The 20245-nt window shown below is 39.3% G+C and overlaps 2 protein-coding genes across 6 annotated transcripts in view; one reads left to right on the forward strand and one right to left on the reverse strand.

Annotated features, from left to right (window-relative positions):
• Window positions 1–5816: 5816 nt before the first annotated feature.
• LOC136691794 (FUN14 domain-containing protein 1) lies at window positions 5817–19502 on the reverse strand. 4 transcript variants are annotated; one of them, XM_066664598.1, is made up of 6 exons: window positions 17005–17064; window positions 16677–16748; window positions 15382–15547; window positions 13943–14018; window positions 13695–13823; window positions 5817–6638 (listed from the first exon to the last, which is right to left on the reverse strand). In XM_066664598.1, the coding sequence occupies exons 2-6, from the start codon at window positions 16696–16698 to the stop codon at window positions 6561–6563; spliced, it is 471 nt and encodes a 156-aa protein (XP_066520695.1). In that variant the 5' UTR covers window positions 16699–16748; window positions 17005–17064; the 3' UTR covers window positions 5817–6560. The 4 variants fall into 4 exon arrangements, with proteins under 4 accessions (XP_066520695.1, XP_066520694.1, XP_066520692.1 ...); XM_066664597.1 differs by lacking the exons at window positions 16677–16748; window positions 17005–17064 and adding an exon at window positions 19194–19502; XM_066664595.1 differs by lacking the exons at window positions 16677–16748; window positions 17005–17064 and adding an exon at window positions 18985–19143.
• The window catches only part of kdm6al (lysine (K)-specific demethylase 6A, like), a 44045-nt gene continuing 41797 nt past the window's right edge, over window positions 17998–20245 (forward strand). For both annotated transcript variants that reach the window (XM_066664593.1, XM_066664594.1), the window contains exons 1-2: window positions 17998–18494; window positions 18632–18695. In XM_066664593.1, coding sequence (XP_066520690.1) covers window positions 18322–18494; window positions 18632–18695 — 237 coding nt within the window. In that variant the 5' untranslated portion in view covers window positions 17998–18321. The remainder of the gene's footprint in view (window positions 18495–18631; window positions 18696–20245) is intronic.

Raw genomic sequence — 20245 nt, forward strand, 5'->3', positions numbered from 1 at the left:
AAGTTTTCCTTTTAATATCTAAATTTGGACTTTAAAGTTAGAGATGGGACAAAGCCTTTATTTTAAAATGGCACACCAGAATAACTTGAAATAAGTGTTATTTTCCTTTTAATAACAGTCTAATTTTAGAATAAAAATTACAAATATATTTTAAAGAACCTTGAATTGACGTGCTGATATCTTCATCACATCCACTAAATAGCAAAAAAAAAAAAAAAAAAAACCCCTCCTTTTACATCCCTTTCCTGTCAGTGACAGGAGCTTTTCTTTTGATTATCATTCAACTACATGCTCTTACCATTATGTCCAGAATACACAGTTCTACAAAAACAATGAGGGGGGGGCTAGTGTTAGGGTTGGTTTTTCCAAGTGGAGGCTGACTTGACTGCAGTTACATTTAGCTGTCCTAACTATACATTTTGCCCTTTCATCTAGTAGACAGAGTATATTTTACTTTGAACTCCGTGCATTTGTGAAGTCCTGCTTAGTGATGTTCACAATGATAAAAAACAAAAAATTTGTTTTATCACCATTTGCTAGCACTCCAAGTCTGTGCACTGGAAACTGAGCTAATGTGTTTACAAAGACCCAGTCTCAGTAAATGGAGGTGGGGGGTGGTCTCATTCTGATATGCTAGGCTTTCTCTAGATAACGGCAGAAAATGCATCTGATGTTTAGATGTGGAAGAGGTAGTATTCCGGGTCGGGTGCATTGTGGATCGGGTGGCAGCCAAGGGCGGGGGCCTTGGCAATCTTATCCTCGGTTACTGAAACTGGCTATAGGAGCATGGAACGTAACCTCTGGTGGGAAAACAGCCTGAGCTGCTGCCCAAGGTTGAGAGGTACTGACTAGATATAGTTGGGCTCACCTCGACACAGTATGGGCTCTGGAACCAATCTCCTTGAGAGGGGCTGGATGCTCTTTCACTCTGGAGTTGGCCAGGGTGAGAGGAGTAAGGCAGGAGTGGGCTTAATCATAGCCCCCCGGCTTAGCGCCTGTACGTTGGGGTTTACCCCAGTGGATGAGGGATGGGGAAGGGGCTCTGACAGTTGTTTGTACTTATGCACCGAACAGCAGTTCAGAGTACCAGGCCTTCTTTGGGACCCTAGAGGGGGTGCTGGAGAGTACTAATTCTGGGGACTCCATTGTTCTGCTGGGGGACTTCAACGCTCACGTGGGTAATGACAGTGAGACCTGGAGGGGTGTGATTGGGAGGAACGGCCCTGCTGATCTGAACCCGAGTGGTGTTCATTTATTGGATTTCTGTGCCCATCACAATTTGTCCATTACGAACACCATGTTCGAGCATAAGGGTGTCCACAAGTACACCTGGCATCAGGATACCATAGGCTGCATTTTGATGATCGACTTTATAGTTGTATTATCGGACCTGCTGCCATATGTTCTGGACATTCGGGTGAAGAGAGGTGCTGAGCTGTCAACTGATCACCACCTAGTGGTGAGTTGGATCAGATGGCGGGGGAGGATGCTGGACAGACCTGGCAGGCCTAAACGTGTGTTGAGGGTTTGCTGGGAACGTTTGGCAGAGGAACCTGTCAGAAATATCTTCAACTCCCACATCTGACAGAGGTTCAACTGCATCCCGGGGGAGGCCGTTGACATTGAGTCAGAATGGGCCATGTTCCGGACCTCCATTGTTGCTGTGGCTGCAATGTTGTTGGTGCCTAACGTGGTGGCAATCCCCGTACCCTGTGGTGGACACCCCAGGTGAGGGAGGCTGTCAAGCTGAAGAAAGAGTCCTATGGAGCCTGGTTGGCTCGGGGGACTCCGGAGGCAGCTGACAGGTACTGAAGAGCCAAGCGGCTCGTGGCTTCAGCTGTTGCTGAGGCAAAAACTCAGGTGTGGGAAGAGTTTGGTGATTGGAAAACGACTTTTTTTGTCGAGATTCTGGCAAACCATCAGGTGACTCTGGAGGGGAAAACAGTTTTTCACCAATACTGTATATGGTGGGGGTGGGGAGTTGTTGACCTCGACTGGGGACATCATTAGACCGTGGAAAGAATACTTTGAGGATCTTCTCAATCCCACCAGCATGTCTTCCACAGGAAGTAGAGTTTGGGGATCCTGGGGAGGGCTCGTCTATCACTGGGGCTGAGGTGGCTGAGGTAGTAGGAAAACTCTTTGGCGGTAGGGCCCCAGTGGTGGATGAGGTTCGCCCCGGGTTCCTCAAGGCTCTGGATGTTGTGGGGCTGTCCTGGCTGACACGTCTTTGCAACATCGCGTGGACATCAGGGGCAATGCCTCTGGACTGGCAGACAGGGGTGGTGGTTCCCCTTTTTAAAAAGGGGGATCGGAGGGTGGGTTCCAACTATAGGGGATCACACTCCTCAGCCTCCCCGGTAAGGTCTATGCAGGGGTACTGGAGAAGAGAGTCCGCCTGATCGTTGAACCTCAGATCCAGGAGGAACAATGCAGATTCCGCCCCGGTTGTGGAACACAGGACCAGCTCTTTACCCTCCTTAGGATCCTGGAGGGTGCGTGGGAGTTTGCTCAATCAGTCTACATATGTTTTGTGGATCTGGAGAAGGCATTTGACCGTGTCCCTCAGGGTATTCTGTGGGGGGTGCTCAGGGAGTATGGGATGCTGGGCTCTTTGCTATGAGCCATCCAGTCCCTGTATAAACAGAGCAAGAGTCTGGTTCGTATGGCTGGCAGTAAGTCCGACTGGTTTCCAGTCAGAGTTGGACTCCGTCAGGGCTGCCCGTTGTCACCGGTTCTGTTCATAATTTTTATGGACAGAATTTCTCAGCGTAGCCAAGTGGCGGAAGATGTCTGGTTTGTTGGTCTCAGGATTCCATGTCTGCTTTTTGCGGATGATGTGGTCTTGTTGGCTTCATCGAGCCGGGACCTCCATCTCTTGTTGGACCAGTTTGCAGCCGAGTGTGAAGCGGTAGGGATGAGTATCAACACCTCCAATTTCGAGTCCATGATACTCAGTCAGAAAAGGGTGGAGTGCTCTCTCCAGGTTGGAAGTGAGATCCTGCCTCAAGTGGAGGAGTTTAAATAACTCGGGGTCTTGTTCATGAGTGAGGGAAAAATGGAGCGGGAGATTGACAGATGGATCGGTGCAGTGTCAGCACTAATGCGGGTTCTGTTCCGGTCCGTTGTGGTGAAGAGAGAGCTGAGCAGAAAAGCAAAGCTCTCGATTTACCATTTAATCTATGTCCCAACACTCACCTATGGTCATGAGCTTTGGGTAGTGACCGAAAGAACGAGATCGTTTCTGGATTCTCCTTTAGAGACAGGGTTAGGAGCTCGGACATCCAGGAGAGACTCGGAGTGGGGCCACTGCTCCTACACATCAAGAAGAGCCAGTTGAGGTGGTTCGGGCATCTGGTCCGGATGCCTCCTGGACGCCTTCTTGGTGAGGTGTTCCGGGTATGTCCAACAGGGAGGAGGCCCCGGGGCATACCAAGAACATGCTGGAGGAACTACATGTCTCGACTGGCCTGGGAACGCATCGGTATACCTCCGGAGGAGCTGGAAATAGTGGCTGGGAAGAGGGCAGACCTCCCTCTTCCCAGCCACTATTTCCAGCTCCTCTGGAGGTATACCGATGTGGTCTCTTTACTCTGACTGCTTCCCCTGCGACCCAGACCCGGATAAGCGGTGGAAAATGGATGGATGGGCTTTGTGCCATAGGTGGGTAATATTGACTTATTTTTACTGTTTCAGGTTACTTAAGGTAGAATAAACTAAATTCTAGAGAGTGCTAACTGCATGGAAGTAAACAAATTAATTCAAACTGCGATTGGAAACTTACAAGTTACAGTTAAGCCATGTGCAAGTTTTTGTTTGTGGCAAAGGCCATAATGTGCAGAAAGTAGTATTATTAGTAGATGTATTGAAGTGTACATTTATATGTTATCTACAAGCAGTGGCAGTGACCACCTGTGACAGTGAAATTTGTGGTTGAAGAAAATAGTCACACACATGATTCAGTAAATTTGAAGTCACAGAGAAAATCCTCTTCCGTTGCAAATAGAGTTAGCTGCAAAAAGATTTTTTTCCTCTCCCTCAAATACAACATAACAGTTATACCTTTACAAATTCTTCACTGCAGCTGCACAAAAGAAAAAAAATATCATACGCTCACAGTTTTGCTCCAGTTGCAGCAGTGAATATGGACATTAAACATTCACACATTCCTATAAAACATGCACAAAAAATGCACATTTGCAAACCAATATGTGAATTTGTGCAATGCGAGTGGCACACCTGTATATTTTTAAGGGGATATTTGTCTTGCACAAACACAAGTCAATAACTACACCTGCTCAAATCTCAAATGCTGTCTTTTTCACTCACACACGACAATTTCCGCATGCCCTCACTTTTACACCAAATATCTGTCAGTGTGGCGCAAAACTGATTTGTGCATCTGTAGAACCAGGGGCAGGCACTGTTCAGAGATCAGCGAACCCTTCTGACCAATCAGAGGACTCATTAGGCATGTGTCGAATGTTATTGGCTGAGGTCTGGCTCTGTGACTGAGCACCTCCTACGAAAAGCCTTCTCTAGAAAACAAACACAGAGGAAAATAATAATATATAATTAAATAATTAAAATAATTTTGGTTTTGTCAGTTAAAAAAGCATCAAGAGAATTTATTATTAACAAATAACTTTTGTTTTTCATTACAGATTTATAATTTCATTACATTTTCCAATGTCCCAACTTCTGGAAATGGGTTTGCATAAGCAAATGGCATTTTACAGTGTTTGTCCAGAAGTTTGTACACACCGTGAAATCCATTACTTTATTCTGCCCCAAATTTGGAACACACTGATAAATAATGTCATCAGAAAGGGATGATGTAATTCTAAGCCTGAACTAGTGGAGTAGCCTGAACCCCTTTCCGTGTGGGTTTCCTCCCTTCCTCCCACGGTCCAAAAACACACTTTGGTAGGTGGATTGGTGACCAAAAAAAAAAGTGTCCGTGTGTGTGTGTTGCCCTGTGAAAGACTGGCACCACCTCCAGAGTGTATTCCTGCCTTGCGCCTAATGATTCCAGGTAGGCTCTGGACCCACCGCGACCCTGAACTGGATAAGTGGTTACAGATAATGAATGAATGTTACATAATGTTCTTTTAGGTGAACTCTGGACCAGTTTTCCTCAGTCCACACAACATGCTCCTCAGCAAAGTTTAGTCTAGCCTTTTGTTTAGAGGATTGGTGGCTGCGGATTGGACTTTCTGTCCAAATTTTCTCAGGCTGCCAGACACCTTATAATAACAACTGCAGCTTTGAACCAATTTCCCATTCCTCATCCTATTCCTTCAGACATTTGTCTAATGTGGAGAGTTTTTTGGGAACTTGGATGAATTACAGCTTTGTACAGCATTGTACAGCTTCAGTGTTCTAGAAACCACTCCTAAAATGGCCTCCTTCTCTTGTAGTAGTTTAAAGATTCATCCTCTTTGTCTTCAATTAAACACATATTTCCAATATATATAATATTCTTTTTGTATCGCCATAAGGAATATTTGCATATGCCTTTTATATGAAGAGTTTTGGTACATTTTCTACAGCAGCTCTAAAGACACTTGTAATATAGAGACAATGTTGTATTTGTATTTGTGTATATTTGAGTGCAATTCAGGAATCCAGGTTTATTATTTTTCCTGCTGGGTAATATAAATTTAAGTGTCATTAACATTAACCTTACTCTTTAGCTCCTCTAAATGCAAACCATTACGTCTTGCCCTTATAAATGTTATTATTTAAGCATTTCATGATTAAAAATATCATGAAAATTAGCTGATAAAGGGGGAAAAATGAATAGATATACATAGTCCACCAGAAATTATATTTATTTTTTATGTATCAAGTACCCGTATATAAGTGATCACTATACAGTACATAAAGATTTTAGTAGCAAAAGAAAAAGTGTAACATTTGACTTAACAAACAGTACTTACACAAAACCAAAATACACTAACTGACCTTTCTTGCAATAATATTCGGCATCTGCACTGTTAAATAAGAAATAAATTAGAAGTTTATAATGACTGTTAACAATGCCATAACCCCAGATAATTTACATTTACCTTCTCAATTTAATTCAGATGCATGTAATCTATACATATGGTTGCTGATGATTCAAATCCATCTTCTTCTTTTTGATTCATCTGAATATACACGTTGCTCTATACATTGCACAAATATTTCATGATTAACAGAGCCATTGAAATGGTCAGAAATGTCCTGGAACTAAAGTGTGTTTGTCCATTAGCAATCACATGGAGAATACTATGGTAAAAAGTGCAGTTACACATCACAAATAACACATGTAGAATAATATCTGTGTGTGTCAGTATATTAATGTGTAGTTAATTATAAATCTTCAGGTCCACCTCAGCATAGAACCCAAACATCACTTGCCATCAAATAAGACTGACAGCCTGGCACACTATCATTTGGCAAAATAAGAACACAGTAAACCAAGAAGTGTAGCTCAGTATAGCTTCCAGAGCTTCACAGGAGACATTCTCACAGCATTAGTGTAGGTCTGTTCCACAGGCGTGATACAGTTTGGCTCAGGAGGCAACACCCAGCAAAAATCCTCCAACAAAGCCACTAGAGAGGACGATATTCCTTTTGACAAATTCTGTGGCCTGAAAAACATAACAAAGCATCCAGAATATAGGGTTATTGCACATTCATTTAAAAAGAAATAAAAAACAAGATGGCGGCACGGTAGTGTCGCAGTCACACGGCTCTAGAGACCTGGAAGTTATGGGTTCGATTCCTGCTCTGGGTGACTGTCTGTGAGGAGTTGGTGTGTTCTCCCCGTGTCCGCGTGGGTTTCCTCCGGGTGCTCCGATTTCCTCCCACAGTCCAAAAACACACATTGGTAGGTGGATTGGCGACTCAAACGTGACCGTAGGTGTGAGTAAATGTGTGAGTGTGTGTGTTGCCCTGTGAAGGACTGGTGTGCCCTCCAGGGTGTATTCCCGCCTTGCGCCGAATGATTCCAGGTAGGCTCTGAACCCACCGCGACCCTGAACTGGATAAGCGGTTACAGATAATGGATGGATGGATAAAAAACAAAACAGGGACAGTGATGCCATAATAGCTTCTAGAGTCAATTTGTTTGTTTTAAAGTATAAGAAACCCCCCGATGATGCATCTTGGTGGTGGGAGGAACCTGAAACACTGTGTTTGCTTTGGGGCAAATATACTATATGTCAAAAGTTTCTAGGTATTACTTATAATTCAGCTACTTTGAATGCATCTATCACTGTTACAGACTTTCAATTGCATACAAATACCTGGCAAAATCATCATAGAAAAGTACAAAATGCAGTGGCAGATGAAAAAATCATGTACTTGAGTTAAAGTACAGATACCCAAGGTAAAATTATACTCTCATAAATGTAAAAGTATTGTGATTTATTATGGCTCTAATGTCCTGTTATTATTTTTGTAACAAGACTCTTAATTAACTCTTAATATTCCGATACAAAGTCATTAATTAATCTGACACTGATATCTATTAAAAGTGTCATACAGAATAAAACACTGAAGGAAAACTTTGTACATTAGGTAGAAACGAACTGCTGTGAATTAGGCCTAGGTCAACCAACATTTAGAAAAGTGTGTGGTGTATCCTGATTGGTGTGGTTACGTGCTTCTTTCCTTTTTCAATGAAATTTTTTTTATGCACGAGACAAAATTAACGACACATTTCTCATAATGAAGTGGAGTAAAAGGTAAGATATTTGACTTTGAAATGTAGTGAAGTTAAATAAAAATACTCAAGTAAACAGACACACACACACACACAAAAAAAAAACAATTTCTTAAGTACAGTAATGAATTACATTAACTTTGTCCACCACAGACAAACTTAAATGAGCAGCTGGTTATGAGGATAAAGTCATGGTGAATGTGAAGCACCTACTACAGGGGTTATAAAGCCTGTGGAACACTGGACCTGCATTCTATGGACTCATAATAACTCACAGTAACTTATTTGCGAAATAACATCCTCACATCTTTTATTAAGATGTTTCACATATCCCAGTGACAACTTGTATATATAATAACAAAATAAATAGGTTACTTGATTAGATTTTGCTCTCAAATTATTTTTCTCCCTTTAAGAATGAATTAATCCTGCCAGAACAACAGACTATATATAGACCCTAGTCGTTTTAAACATCCTGAATGACGTATGAATTACTCTGTGCCTGATTCAGGAAACTGTCAATCAACATCAGAACAACAGGTGATTTGAGAGAAAATGTTCAATCAGTTTCCTCCTAGAAACCAGCACCCATCTAAGATTCTTATTTACAGACAGGGCATGCCCCAGTTTACCTTCATTTTCAAACAATGGTTTCAATAATGATATGCTAATGATCCTTTGAATTAACCACACAATCAAGGTTAGTTCTGGTTTTTAAACATGGATTCTTGAGAATTTGGATAAAACAGGTTTTAATTTTGAAAATAAAAAGTTAGTTAAATTACAAAATCTGAAGGTATATCATTATAGACTCTTGGCTGTTATAGGGCTTGGCTGTTCAGCAATGTACCAGTGCAACCTCCTCATTTTGTATTTTTTGGGTTTTTTTTTTTCCATAAAATAGTGGTTTTTCCAGTTATTACTTTGTATTACTTACAATAAGAAGCTAATTATTATTTATTTATTGTCTCTAATATGTATTTTGATTTTTTTTTAAATAATTATCTGGCGTTCTTAATACAATAATATATATATATATATATAATATGCTGTTAAATGTTGAATATTCACTTTTGTTCGTTTTTTATACTGTTTGACGTGTACTTCTTTAAAAGATGTAACATCATTATATTTAAGCATAAATGGACAAAAAAGTAATGTTTTTTTTATTTAACAAACATATTTTTGTATTAAAAGAGACTATTACTTTAATAACTTAACAGCACTGAAGAAACATTGTAAGCATATTAATTTCAAACAAATAAAACTCCCTCTGATGGTGGTGACAGTGGCCTCATAACAAAAGTCATACCACTCAAGCCAATGGCTACTTGCTTAACAAATTTTATTAACTATTTGGTCCAAAAAATAACAATCCTGAGCCCCGTGATTACTTTTTACTATGATGATTTAATATTTGATGATATGTGGATGGGGTACTTTTAAAAATGATATTGCTTAATAGGACCTGATATTCCTCAAAAAATGTTAAAGTCATTACCAGTAAGAATAAAATAACTTAACTCTGCTTTTGCTGTTTCTGCACCTTCTCTCCTCCACAGATAGCTGCTGCCTAGCCGTAACTTTCTAACATACATCAAGTCAAAGTTGAGTGTGATGGCCATGAAATTGCAGGGAATTACAGTGAATGCTAGACTTGGTTAAATGTTGTCATGCCATTTTCCTTTGGTCTTAGTCATTGGAGAGGCATACCCTATGTGCTATGTAGGTGGGTAGTTGGTGCACCATTAGGGTGACCAGATGTCCTCTTTTACCCGGACATGTCCTCTTTTTTAGACTTAAAAAAATGTCCGGGCAGAATTTCACAAATGTCCGGGATTTTGTTTTTTTCTAGAGCTTACATAGAACTTCGAGAAGCGTTTCGTTCACCCCCCGCCCTCCCCTACTCCGATTGGTTCGCTTGAGTGAGAAGGGGGCGTGGTGAAGTAGTCTAAAATCTTCTGATTGTACGATCTGACTGTAGAGCTACCGTGATTGGTCGATAACCTTCACTGTAAACATTTAATTGGTCAGTCTGCACGTCAGCAGTCGGAGTAGTCAGAGACGTGTCCTCTTTTTCACCATCTCAGATCTGGTCACCCTATGCACCGTCCCAACTGACATAAGCCATGGCATAATAGTGAACTGAGAGAGAGAGAGAAGGCACACCTCATCCCCTGGGTTGAACGATATATAAGAAATATAGGGGGAATTACATAAATAAAATTATAAAAGCAGTTAATGAAACATTGCAGGTCATATATGTATTTATTGTGATCAACAGATCAAATCTGCTGAGCACAATTTGAAGGGTTTTGTCCCCATCGTCAGACTGTACATCACTACCACCAGCCAGAAAAGCTGACGATGGTGACGTCTAACAGTGGTGACAAAAAAAACTACTCTTTCACATGATATGCATGAGTTGTTCACATTAGCCATCTTGTTTCCCCTCTGTTGCTGACTACTTTAGACGTCTTCTGAAAAAGTATACATTTATGTCATAATCTAATCTAATGTATTTTATACAAAAGAGACGGTGTTGACATTACGGTTGTGTCAGTACCAGTGTCCAAAATGGGACACTTTTGAAAATGGGGTGCTCAGTGATGTAGTCCACTTTGTAGTTGCCAGATTTCATTGCTTTTTATAAATATGACGGTGGTGATGAATATGTGAGACACATTTTGAGCAACCACAAAATAATAGTAAATATTGTTCAAAACTCACTGTTTGTAGTTTTTAATACACACTACAATATACTCTTTCATGTGGTAAAGATATTGTTCAATACAATTATTATATATATTTTTTTATACAGTTTAAATGATTATCTCCTATCAGAGAACAACTGGTTTTGTAGGCAATAGGACAGCATATAATCCTTAAATTAATAAAAAAATTAAAATACAGCTATAAAACAACCTTAAATATTTGCAAAGAACCCCCTGATTATAACCTTGATTCTTTTTATTCATGAAATGTTATTAAATTCCAACACAATTAAGTAAGTTTGATCTAACATATTCACGCAAAGATGAATCTGATGAATTAAAAAACTGTCCGTGAAAGTCTGCGATCATCTTACATTGACTTTTAAACTTTTGATGCAACCTTTAATGATTAAGTGGCCATGAGTCTAACGCCAGTGTGATTTAGGACTGAGACAAGTCCTTTTTTCACCAGCAGAGGGCACTCTTTTTCATTGTGCAGTATTCAACTGCCCTGAAAATGTAACACTTACTTGAATATGTTTTATATACATCTAAACGTAAAATATGTTTTAAAAAATCCGTATTAAAATTAATGTCTTTTATTTATCTATTTATTTTTCATGAAAGTCTGCCTGTCAGTGGCAGTGCAGGCAAAAAGACACATGAAATCCAATCTGATCATTCACATTCATGCCTCATGCCCTTGAATCAAATCTGATTTGGAAAGACTGGGGGTTGACATGTCCACACAACCCTGAAAAAATCAGATCTGTATCATCAACACAAATCAGATTTGAGAGTAGTAATGTGAACGTAGCCTTTGTGTGTGTTTGAATGTTAATGTCAGTGACTCCATTGGGAAGAGTTTCTGTAACTCAGCTGTAACTCACTGGTCATAATGTTGTATTTATGTTAAAGGGGCATTAGTTGCATTAAAAACAATAGTGGACAATTAACTACTGGTATTTTTAACATTAAACTTAAGGAAGCTCCGATCAGCTGAGTTAAACATATTTAATGTTTACAGCTTTTTTCTGACCTTAGAAAATTAATAATTGCACTTCATGGAACTTCCCCTTAATGGAAACTGAACATACCAAAGGGTGGTCTCTGACTTTTGTGGAGTATGGTGCACAATTAATTATATTTATGTACATTCTATATTCACAGTGTCATGTGTGCATTTTGAATTTGCCCTTTGTTTCAATGCAAAATCTGTAAAAAAAATTAATTTCAAAGAAATTCAATGAAATTTCAATGAAAAAAAGAATTGTTTTAAAATAAAATCAGAACATTTTTCTCTCAAAGTTTCACAGAAAATATAGTATTCATTAACAATATTCTTAGCTTATTTCAGTGCTATATTTTAGAAATAATGAGTATGGAATTACCTCATGTTTTTAATGCTAACAATCACTGTTGTTGACCCTTGTGATGTCTTAACATTCTGTATACTCCCCTTGTCCTAATGGTCAAAAAGAAACCTGCATCTTAAAGCAGCTTAATGGAATTTTATTCCCCAAATCTGTTTTGTCACTACCTTTGTCAATTTCTGGGTTTTATCTCTTAACAATGCAGAACGACTGCATTTATTGAGTGCACACCAGTTATTTTCATTATAACTCAACTGCCATAATTACCTTTACTAAAGTAGAGATTTAATAATATTATTAATATTTTTATTAGTGTTGTTACAATTATTAAGTTATTATCATCATTGATAGATACCGCATGTAAAAGTAAAAAGAGGCAGAAATGTAAAGAAGTTTCAGAATACACAGTTTTAAAGGGTAATGGCAACAGCCTTAAAGATATGTTCTTTTTCATTAATCACTTCATAGTCTACCCCAACTGGAAAATTTGAAAAAGAAATTGGGAAATAATTACTTAACAATTGGTAAGGTCTGCCTTACATTAGCTAATTAAATAAAGCCCCAAAAATGGGAAGACTTGTTCAGCTTCATATTCTATTTTTCCAGTACCACATTAAAGGGTGATGCAGGGAAATAAGAAGCTGACCAGCTTTGTAATGTTAAGGAAAGTAAGGCAGATCTTTACAGGTATTTCCTAACATAATTTTACATGTATGTATTTTCCTTAAGGACTTAATTTCAGGAATGTTTCCTTAAGTCGCTTCAATAAAAAAATAAAGATACTAAAAGAGCTGCTTCTACTGATTCAGATAAGGCACTGGAATCTTTAGCTCCCTGATTGGTTAGTGAGTGGGCAGTGTGCTGACTGGCTAGTCAGCTCTAGCATCAAAGCAGGGTCATAAATCCGTATTTAAAAATAAAAATAAGTCCACCCAAACAGAAGTGGCGCTGTGTGCACACATTTGTACAGTCACACTTGAAACATCAAATTTCTATCTATATATTACATTTTTTTTATTATTATATATGGTTTCATATTTGCACATTCCAATACATTTGAAGAACGGGATATTACATATATGTAGTTGCTCAAATAAAACATTTGTGTATATTGTTTTACAAGCTGTTTGACCCCTTTTTGATCCCATATTCACTCTCACTTGCTCACTCAAGTTTAGCAGGCAGACAATTCTCCACAAGGGGGTAGCATTAACACTCAAGTATTTGACACTTCAAAAAAACACGAACATAACAAATGTTCATAATCAATGTCCATTTCTCAAATCTTACACTGCGGATTTAGAAGGCTGTATTTCTCAAATGGCTGTATTTATAAGAGGAATCCTTTCTTATAAATATACAGCCTGCATTTGGTTAAATTTGTGGAGGGTTTTTTTATCACCTCAGAGAACTGTGTGAATTGTGAAAAATGTTTGTAATATTCTTGCTATCCAAAGAAAAACATGTATCTCCAAAATTGTCATTTTATAGATGGAAAAAAACTTTTTAAATTTCAGTGGAAGTCTATGTAAAGCAATTTTTTGCCAAATCATTTTAAAGCAGTTCTATTGGTCTAGCTATCATGACTTTTTCACACAATGTGAAGGACAAAATGATGTAGTAAACTTAAAATGAACAAAAAACACATTTTTTTACAGCAAAGATACCTTCCCTAGACAAACAAATGAATGCTGATTTAAATATAAAATCAGCATCCTTTAAAAAATAGGCTGTGCTTGGATAATTTTAAATTTGATAGCATGGACCACACCTGTGAATGCTGAAACACTATATTCTAAATAAACCATTTTGTAAATCATTTGTCTCCAAATAAACACACCACCCCAAAGCTATATTAAACAAAAGCTGATTGATAAAAGATAGCTTCTTTACCTCTTCAATGAACGTGTTTATTTCAGGAACTGCTTTGTTTGCCTTCTTCTTCAAATGTTTCTTGGCTTTGTTGACGTCTTTCTCTACTTTTTTCCAGTCAACTTGTACATAACCACTGTGATTAGCAACCTGCATAAGAGTGAGAGGTTAAAGTGCAGATAATAAAGTTGCACACAGCAACAGAAACAAACCCTTGCGATACCCAATATAATATGAACATAAATTGACAGAAGTTTTGTGCTTTGTACCTGAAGTAAAAGGAACCCTCCACCTACTGCAGTAGCAGCTATCTTCCCCACCTTCTGAAAAAGATATCCAGCACACCTGAGGGTAAGGAGAATCAAATGAGTGATAACTGTTACATGAATAACACTTAAAGTGCTTGTTGTAATGAAGACATTTTCACATTTTTGTAGCACTGTTTACATGTCCAGGCTTAGCAGAGGAAATGTTTTTCAGCATCAGCATGTGTGAAAATGGGAAAATATTGCCTAACAAAGAGAAATAATGCTTTAGTGACTGATTCGTTTTAATCAAACAATGCAATTTAAATCTTAAGAAATATTTACACAAAATTGCACACATATGCTTCTTCATTAAAGGGACTCCAATGTTGGGATGTTGCTGTGAATATATCATTGTATTTAGCCACAAAAACTTTAGAGGTTAATTACTGATGTTAGATAATTAGTTCTATATCACAAATCAATCACTCTGACTCATCTGAATATATAAATCTGTACATGAAGAATTGGTATGTTCTCCCCATTTAAAATATTGCAAAAACAAACATGGAAATGAAAGAGAACCAAACAAAAAAGTCTAAAAACCAGAAATTCTGCTCTTCACTCCTGGGCTATTGTGCAAAACTGAGCTCTGGCTCATTCTCATTTAAAGAAACAATTGCTGAAACCAGTGATTCTGAACAGCGCGGTTTGAACAAGGGGGGAAGTGGGGCTGTGTTTTTTTTTATCCTTGTGGTATTTTGAACAAAGTATGTCACAGAGGTTTCGTTATGACCCCAGAGAACTATGTGACCTTGTGAAAAATGGAAGAGAAAAACTTGTATCTCCTAAACAGTAACTTTACAGGAGAAGCCTTCTTAAATTTAAGTGGAAGTCTATGTAAAATGATTGTAATTCTGGAGTATTTCTATTGGTCCATTCATCATGAAATTTTCACACAATGTGAAGGACAGCTGCTGTGTTCAAATAATGTATTAAATTTAAAATAGACAAAAATGGAGATTCAGGTTTTTCTGTGGACAGCAACAATATATTCTCAAACTACTGGCAATGCTTTGGATAATGAAAACATATCAACATCTATCACAGCAATAGTTAAATATAAAAATAATTAAAGAAAAAAAGAATTTCTGTTCATTTTTAATTTTCTAGCATGGACCATACTTGTGAATGTTGAAACACAGAGGCATTTTCATTTTACAGCATTTAGCTAACATTTTTCCAGACTTATTTACAATTCTAATCATGTCACAATTGGATGTGAACTACGTATCAGGAGGCTTCTCAAAGAAGTCGTATTAGTGTAATTTGTGATTACCTGAACAGGTAATTAAACCACATTTTTCTGCACAGAAAGCAGCAGATGTACACTTCGCTATATGCACTAGTATGCAATTGCACGTTCATCAGACATATTTCAAATAAGGTATAGTTGCACGTACCAGCCAGTTACACCACCCATCATGATCTGAGTGGCCACTGAGTATTTCTCTGCAATGGGGCCAGAGTTACTACCAAAGATTCTGCTCCACCACTGGTGGCTACGTGCATATTCAGTCAAGTCCACGACTTCATAGGCCTCGTCTTCACTCTCTGCTTCCTCCTGTCCTTGAAGTGAAAAAGGGTATGGTTTAAACATGTTATTTTTGTATCTGTGCTATTATCTAAGAATTTTTTTTTTTCTGAAATCAAGGCTATCAATAAAAACATGCGCCCTCCTTTTCAGCAGAAACTGTCCCTACTCTTTAAAAAAAAAAGGCTTTTTATTAAATTGGAACATAACTGTGAACAATTTATTTGCATTAGGCCTAAGCCACATTCATTTTAAGGCCAGGTACTGTCAAATAATCAGCTTGGGATTACAATCACTATTCAAATTCATTAAATTAACTTGACCAAGCTCCATTGCGCCATAAAAAATTGTTGCACTGCTTCCTAACCTTATGCTGTGGGGCTGTTAATAGGGCAAGATGACTGGGGTAGCTGCCCCAAACCCTCTCATTATACTGCCAATATTTTTCTACACAAATTGTATGGAAATAAACTGTGTATGGTTTCACAATAAATGCCTTTAAAATAGGTGGAGTCACAAAACGTGGCTACAAACATTTGTACACAAATGTAATATTTAAATGAGCAAAATTTGGCCACCTCAGATTTATAACAATTTTATTTTCTTTTGCATATTTCACTTCTACACTGCGTGAGAGGTTCAGCTTTAGTGTGGTCATAGGCTAAGCGACATCGAAGGAGAATATGATTATTATACATTGCACCTCGAAACATACAGTTTCTGTTGTCCGAAGATTTTCATCGTTTAAATGGAGAATACAGACGCAGCATCGGCTTTTTGCGGAAAAGATTTGATCTCTTTACAGCTCAATTGCGTGGCAAAAAAAAGTCTGTCTAAACATGGCATGGTCGAGGAGCCAACACATGATTTAGGCTTGAAACATGTTACGTATTTTGTTAAAAAATGAATGACCTTTATGTAAAACTACATTTCTTGCTGTGTTTACAAACAAAACCCATCCAGCTAACGTTAGCGAGTTGATATCAGTCCCCATCCTCCTCAAATATACTCGCAGCAGACACTGGACAGAGACTAGACCTCAATAAACGGATTTATCTAAACAGAGGCCATATATCCCTCTTAATGGTGTAAACTGTTAGGCTATGACCAATTTAAAACGTAAACACAATGGGCTCGTTCACCGCGCTTTATTTTCACACTAACCTTCTCGGTGTTGTTCCGCCATTTTGGGTAATGTTATATTGGTTACATCATCGTGTCAGATGAGGTTGACAGCTGTGGACGGACGGACACGGACACACACACACACATACACACACACACACACACACACACACACACCTACTGTGTGATGCTGTGCCACGTCAAAGTTGCAATATTATGTCCGGGTTTCAAACACTGAACAACATAAATTAACTGCTGCAGGTGAATGGAATCATCATTCTTTAAAAATGGTAAGACAGAGAACGGAAGGAGAAAGCTACATAAAATGAACTTAAAACAAGAAAAATAGAGCTGAATAAGAATTTACTGTAAGTGAACTGTCTGTGAAGAGTTGGTGTGTTCTCCCCGTGTCTGCGTGGGTTTCCTCCGGGTGCTCCGGTTTCCTCCCACTGTCCAAAAACACACGTTGGTAGGTGGATTGGCGACTCAAAAGTGTCCGTAGGTGTGAGTGTGTGAGTGAGTGAATGTGTGTGTGTCTGTGTTGCCCTGTGAAGGACTGGCGCCCCCTCCAGGGTGTATGGATGTATACATATAATTATTGGAGGCAAAGAAGTTAGGAAATGATCATTCAGTTCATGAATTTTCTGTAACCGCTGATCCAGTTCTGGGCCACGGTGGGTCCGGCCTGCTTGGAATTACTGGGGAGGGAGAGGCAGAGACACACCCTGGATGGAGTACTAGTCCATCACAGGGAAACACACATATGAACGCGTTCACTCAGACCTAGGGACAATTTGGCATGGTCAATCAAACTATTACCGTGCGCTTTTGGACTGTGGAGGGTAACGGGCGCCCGGAGGAAACCAACATGGGCACGGGGAGAACACACCAATAGGTGACATATGAAATGGTCATGCGCAACTGAATTGTTATCAATTAAGTACTACACCCCGCCGCATAAAAATATTTAAAATTAATTTTAAAATAGTACAAATAGACCCTTTAGAGGACTATATGATAAAAAAAATAATATAGTACATACCCTAGTATTCACACATCATGACCAACTGAAAACGCTTCTTAAACATAAATATTAAGGTAAAAATTACAATAGTCTTTATTTCTATATTTCTGGTGATACCTTGTGAAAAAAACAATATAAACCTTCCCGCTAAATAAATACACATCACCATCATTTTAACTGTACTGTCCTCCCATAAAACTTAAGAACTGTGCTCATACATAAACTGGGCTGTTGATTCAAAGACCATTTTGGGAAATTTTAATCTAAGGATTGGTCCACAATTTTTTAGGACAAGACCAGTCACGTGCTCCACCTCGCAGACTCCTATTGGCTTTTAGAGGCAGAGAGGGCGTGTCGAATGCGACGGCGTGGGTTCGCCTGTGTGACACAATTACAACAACTTTAATCTGGTGGCAGATACAAGTTTCAACTTCTATTTTCAAATAATTGACCGCTGCAGTTGTGCATGAGGAACCATTCTGTGCCAGAGCGCTCGTTCCGTGCGTCCCTCGCGTTGTTGTGAAAATGTGAGAAGTGGAGGATAACTCGTCTCCAGAAGCCGAATTTCGCCATATTAGGAAAAGTTAGTAAAAATCCGGTGTGTCTGCTGTGTGTTTTCGGACCGCTGGAGCTCGCCGTCCGTCTGCTCCGTGCGGTTCCATGCACTCGTGCCGAGTGTCGCTCTCCGTCGCTGCTGCCTGCGCTGCCGCTCGAAGCCTCGGCGCTGCTGGTGATGAGGAAAAGAAAATGGCGGCGGGAAAAGCGAGTGAAACCGAGGAGGACTTTCCTAGGCTGACAGCGCAGGAGAGGGATAGTCTGGCTGCCATCGACAGGTAAGAATCGCCGTCTGAACGGCGTACAAACTCGTTACCGTTTGCTGTGGTGCTTTTATTCTACGTTTGGTTGTCCAAAAAAGTCTCTAACGACATCAATTGATACCGAGCCTTGTGTGTTGTCTTTTCGCTTGCAGCTCACTGTTTGGATTTCTGAGGCTTCATGAAGATGGCGCCAGAACGAAGGCCTTACTGTTAAAGGTAACGTTAGCTAGCAAGTTGAGTCTAATACGCTCCCTACGCCGGCCCTTCCTTGCTCGGTCTCTGCACTCTGCATGTAAACACAGGGGGAAATATGCACTTAATCGCTGAATTGAGTAATTTCATGTAACGGTTTTATTTTTTTTTAAACAGCGATTGGATAACTTTATGCGATGTGCGCAGACACACAACTAACGCTGCGGCTACGCAACGTCCTTATTTTCTGTTAAGCTGGCTACACAGCTAATCACTTAGCCCCACTCTTTGAGCTAAATTAATTGAAGACCACCTTTGGCGTATTTTGCTTGTTTTTGGTCCTTTCCCGCTGCTCTGACCACGGATACACACGCTTTAACGATTAAAGCACTACCAAGTTTGTAAACTAGCTCAAGCCAAATAAACGTTAGCTCGCTAGCTGTTACTAACGATTTCACCATTAGCCAGTAAAGCTAACAAATGTTATCGGACCGCACACATAGGTGAATATTTATGTATAACCTGCTTTTCTGCTTAAATCTTCTGAGCTCCTTTTAAAAGAGTTTAGTGGGCGCGAATTTTCCATAGTCTTGCTGTTTTACACTTCAGAAACAGGTATACTCTTTCTGTAACGGACATGATCACTATTATTGACCTCCATGAAATATTAGTAATCCGCCCCGTGCTTGTTAGTTCATGTTAAAGACGTGATTATTTCATTCGTCTTTACTAATGCTGGTTACTATCTTACTGCAGCTGGTCCTCCTACATGAATCAAGCGAAGTTACCATGGGCTGTGTAAGGTTAACGTTAACTAGGTTAGGTGATTGCGGATCAGTGTGGCTCACCAAGACATGTGTTGAAGCCTTGGAGTATATTTCTCAGTGCAGAGGATGTATTATAAAAAGTGCATTGTACGTAGGTTTTATTGTTGATCTCCGGTTGCTTTGCTTTAATGACAATTGTTGGTTGCAAAGCTAGCTAGCTAGCTGATGGTGGGCATCAGTCCCAGATTTGGCTGAACTGAAAGCGTACCACGGGTCTAACACTGCGGCCGTGCTTTGGAACAAACTCTAAACATTTGCAGATAAAACGTTATGCACGCTTAGCCCGTTTGTCTATGCCCTTATGTCCGCTGGCTAAAGCTTTTTGGAAAGAGACGCTCGTTTATGTTTGGAAGTAATGGCTGCTTGGGTCGGCCCAAGATGGCGGGGTTGGGAGGAGTGAGAACTATATTGTAGCAAGAGAACCGAACAACCCTGCAAATACGAGCCTGCCTGTTTTTTATTTCGCTAGTATACACACAGATACTATACTCAATATCAAATATGTTTATGACTCTTTGGAAACTCGTTCCTTCGCTAAATGATGTGCACCTCGTGTTACTACCACCCCGTGCTGTTCAGTTTGGCATCAACATGTAATGAGCATTTTCATTTGAGTGAACAAAGGGTACTTTTAAAAAGACATAGTCCTTACTTAATATTGCTAATGGCTTTTTGTGCACATACATTTTAAGCAAGAAGTCTAGTTGAGTCAACCAGCTGCTAGCTATTAGTCATAAAATGTTTAAC

Source organism: Hoplias malabaricus, chromosome 3 (genome assembly GCF_029633855.1).
Source record: "Hoplias malabaricus isolate fHopMal1 chromosome 3, fHopMal1.hap1, whole genome shotgun sequence".
Lineage (NCBI taxonomy): Eukaryota > Metazoa > Chordata > Actinopteri > Characiformes > Erythrinidae > Hoplias > Hoplias malabaricus.

Bases quoted from the DNA above. Each gene is read 5' to 3' on its own strand.
- LOC136691794 (XM_066664595.1), bottom strand. From the start codon at position 19,132: ATGGTGAAATCGTTAGTAACAGCTAGCGAGCTAACGTTTATTTGGCTT. The intron at 14,019-15,381 runs GTACGTGCAACT...CCTTACCCTCAG, and splicing joins ATGGGTGGTGTAACTGGCTG to GTGTGCTGGATATCTTTTTC. The intron at 6,639-13,694 runs GTAAAGAAGCTA...TATGTTTTTCAG, and splicing joins TAAACACGTTCATTGAAGAG to GCCACAGAATTTGTCAAAAG.